The sequence below is a fragment of the Pelophylax lessonae genome (genome assembly GCF_965119305.1).
Source record: "Pelophylax lessonae genome assembly, chromosome: 1".
Classification (NCBI taxonomy): Eukaryota; Metazoa; Chordata; class Amphibia; order Anura; family Ranidae; genus Pelophylax; species Pelophylax lessonae.
The window spans coordinates 210,483,417-210,487,608 of record NC_138768.1 but is presented as its reverse complement, the minus strand read 5'-3'; the positions used below and the strand labels follow the sequence as shown (position 1 = coordinate 210,487,608).

At 40.6% G+C, this 4,192-nt stretch overlaps 1 protein-coding gene across 1 annotated transcript; it reads right to left on the bottom strand.

Moving 5' to 3' along the window:
• Nucleotides 1-536: 536 nt before the first annotated feature.
• On the bottom strand, nucleotides 537-1,233 carry LOC309567919 (dual specificity protein phosphatase 18-like; the record flags this gene model as incomplete). The annotated part of the gene is made up of 1 exon (XM_082273457.1): nucleotides 537-1,233. A coding segment is annotated over one exon (579 nt), but the record flags the coding sequence as incomplete, so codon positions are not given.
• Nucleotides 1,234-4,192: the final 2,959 nt, after the last annotated feature.

Genomic DNA, 4,192 nt, shown 5'->3' with positions numbered 1-4,192 from the left:
TACGATCCCAGCTAAAAGAATGCATTGATTCTTGGAGCTGGAATCTGCTGTATCCACATAATCACCCATGTGAAGGAGGCCTTACTGCACTGGCTAGTTTAGAAAAACTGTTTAATTAGGAAAGATACAATTGATCACCAACTGCTTTCCACCCCCACATGCTTTTGGACCTTGTCTACTGTGATTGTATTTTGTCCACGCATAGTCTGGAGCGTAGGGCCTGTCAAGTCCTGGGGTATGTTTTCAACATCAATAAGAACTGAAGAAGCAACTGGGATAAGCTGTGAAAAGTCGTCAACGTTAAAAAATAGGTCTAGCTGAATATGACTAACTAGGAACCCTCACAGATATGGTCTGTCATAGAATCCCACCTAAACAGACTGGATGGTATAACAAGTTATACTTATGTTTACATTGGTCCTATATTTAGTCTTTCTGCTTGAGCAAATCTACACACACACACACACACACAAACACACACACACACACACACTGATTCAACTTCTCCGAAGAATAAGATACAATTTAGTTACATACCATTTGTTGTAATCAGTATTTTATTTGGTCCATGGTTTAATATAAAGAGGCTTACAATAAAAAAAGCAGCTGGTATTAGGCAAGGTATTGTTTATATTTCAAGCAATAATTTTCCTTTCACAGTGGAATCATATTCTCTGTCCTTTCTTTAGAAACAGATGGTATAATTCCTATTGGAGATGTAATCAAATGGACAGTATTATCCCCATATAATTCCAGTTCATAGCCAATAAGCTGGCCCCAGAAACCAATATTGGGCTCGATGAAAGGTCTACATTTCTTTAGATGGGTATGTGCTTCCAGCAAGGTCATTGCTCGATGCTTCATTAGATAAGCCAGGCAGAGTGTAGCAGATCTGCTAATACCAGCTACACAATGTACCAATGTGCATCCTCCATTTGCTTCCGTTTCATGGATCTTATCTGCTACAGTTGCAAAGTAATCACGTAAGGGGGTCTTCGGCATATCTTCTAAAGGAACGTGCAAATACTCTGGGACAGGAGGAATATCAGCAGGACCCTCTAAGGACACATTGATTACACAAGTTATCCGATGTGCATGTAAAAGAGTCCTGTTGCAGGCTGCTTCTTTGTTACTAAGGAACAGGCTCTCTGTTACCTTGCTAAATCTGGGATGAGTTCTTGACCTTCTTTTACTTATTGTAGTGTTCATTATGAAGAGCAAAATCTCTTCTATTCAACTGTAAAGAAAGACCAAAAATGTAAGTATTAGGGCAACAAACTGTGTTTCAAGTGCATTTACACCTCATTCTTGGTGTACTAGGTCGATGTGCAGTGTTAGGGACAAGTAGTAAGGTATACAAAATGCCAAAATGTGATATTTTTCTACTGTTTAGAATCAAATAGCAATAGGCCCCAGGTTTAGGGGCTCGCAGGGCCTTCCAGTAGCTTTCAGAAGATGCATACATCTAGGAGTTGTCTGCTTTCAATCCATGGTGTAATTTTAATACATTATGGATCTATTCACACTGCCCCAACAGCTGCCGCACACTAAACCACAGCAGTTTAGTGAGCAGGAGCTGTCTGCAGTGAACCGGTGCTAGGGGGCATTGTGCATTTCAGCGCACCACAGTTTCCTTTTTTGACTACATACAAAGTGACACTTGTATACAAAGTGACACTTCATTCATGACAATGTACAGCAGAGTGGTGCACTGGTGTATAGTGGCATGCGATAAAATGCAGCATGTCTGCATTTTTTGGCAGCTCACTGCACCTCAGCTCTTGGCTGTGTTTAGAGTGAAGAGGACACATAGAAAACAATTGACTTCTGTGTGATGAATGTTCTTCCAGTACAGAAAACTGCTGGTCACCGCACTATATGTGAACTTGCCCTTATGTACATACCATACCATTTCATGGCTACATTATATCTGGTTATTGCTACAGGCACATATATAACTAAGGCTGCTAAGCTGCAGTATTATATGACATAACAATGTTAACTCAGTCTTTCTCCCATTAGTGTCTAACAACAAGCCAGCAGAGGAACCTGAGGTCTCAATCTGTAAAGAAACGGATTTCGTATTTTCGAACAGGTTTGTGAAAATAAATCCTTATTTTCTATTTAATCTGGGAATTACGTGATCATCCAAGAATAAATAATAAAAATAGATAATATTACCAGCATGTGTTAAAGTCCAATGCCAGCGATGTGAGCTCTGTTTCCTGCAGAAGCTTCCTGTCAATTCAGAGCAGCTTGAAAATTCACACCCTCAAAGAGCATGTCCTTGGCACCCAGAGTTCACAGAAAGAGGGAGGAAAGCATAGGTGTGTGCAGAGGATGTGCCAGGGCACACCATAATCACCCTATGTGATACAGATTCCCAGTGTAAACCCCTGATATTTCACCAAAGCCCCCTAATGGGGCTGCTAAAAAACTTGTAAAAAACTAGTAAAAAAAAAACTAGTAAAAAAGAAAAAAAAAAAAAAAAAAAAAAAAAAAACTACTGATACCATCCACTGCCCCGCTGACACAAATCCTTTCCCTACTGATACTGTCAGTATAAATACACATGCACACACACATATGTGTTTGAGCTTTGAGGTGCACACCCTATTGCAATAGGCAGTGCACACCTATGGACACTAGGCATCCTTTAAAGAGGAACTGCATGTGAGAAAATTAAAAGTCAGCAACTACAAATTGTATTGTAGCTACTGACGTTTAAAACAGATACTTACTAGACCATGCAACTTTTATTTTCAGGTGAAGGCCTGCTTTAAACCAGAAGAGGACTTGGATTGCAGAGCGGTGAATCTGCAGAGACAAAATTAAAAAAGAAAAAAAAAAAAAAAAAACAGAATTTGATGGTTTTGGGTTCTTTTTTACATTTGTAGCTTTAAAATACATTTAATGTGGGTGGTAGCCATATTGTTTAAAATGTATATAACACAGTTAAAAAGTGTATCTAAACCAAAAAAACAAACAGACAGCTATTATTTCAGAATAACAAAAGGTAAACATCCTAAGCCCAATTCTGCTCCATCGATGTGCACGCGGGTCGAGGCTCTTCTGGGTCTCTCCCTCCCGATTGGCTGATATGCAGCAGCAGGAGCCTCAGCTGCTGTCAATCACAGCCAGTGAGGCGGTAGCGCGGGGCAGGGCTGAGCCACACTCTAACAAGCCGGCTTGCTATGGGGGCACTTGACAAGGGGAAGGGGCCCAGAGCGGGGGCAGGGGACTCAAGAAAGGAGGATCGGTACTGCTCTGTGCTAAACCATTGCACAGAGCAGGTAAGACATGTTTGTTACTTAAAAAAAAAAAAAAAAAAATATTTTACAATCACTTCAAAATCTTTGCAATGTACATTGATCATTGTAAAAGAGAGCAGCGTGAATTCCTTTTTTATTTAGATTTGGTGCAGTCATGTAATCTAGAAGCAGAGGCCTCACTGTGTCAGTGTGCAAATGTAGCAGGAGACGGAAGAGAGTACCAACAACAGAGCGGCAATTGAAGATGGCAGGTGACATCATGGCTCCGTGAATTCAGCCCTGTTGTGAAGTGCCCCCTGACCAAGGGAAACAGCCGATTCTAAATCTAAAGCGAAAAAAAAAAAAAAAAAAGACATTTACGCTGCTCTATTTGACAATAGTATGCAAGATTGGTAGATGGAAAAGAAAATGGGATTTTTGACTTCCCGTAAAATACATTTCTCTGATGTTCATTGACGGACACAGCTCCTGATATTCTTAATCATTGGATTACAATGATGTCCCCCTACAGGAGTAGAACACTAGGCAGAAAAAAAGTCTGGCTACACCTATGGGAGGTCCCAGGGAATATACTTCCTCTCTCTGCTATACGTACTCAGTTTTGTTACAAGCAGTGTCAGAAGAATACAACTCCACAGTGGGTGCGGTGTTCGTCAATGAACATCAGAGAAATGGATTTTGCGGTAAGTCAAAAATCCCATTTTTTCTTTTGTTCATTGACGGACACAGCTCCATATATTCTTAACCATTGGGACGTCCCAAAGCACTGTTAAACATGAAGGGTGGGAACAGAAAAAAAATTCCCATGGCTAAACAGTAGCCAACCAGGCAACAGGAGCTCAACCAAAACAACTGGGGCCCACCTGAAAAAATAAAATACACCCTCAAAGAGGATCAGGTCCTCTCAACAACAGCCTGCA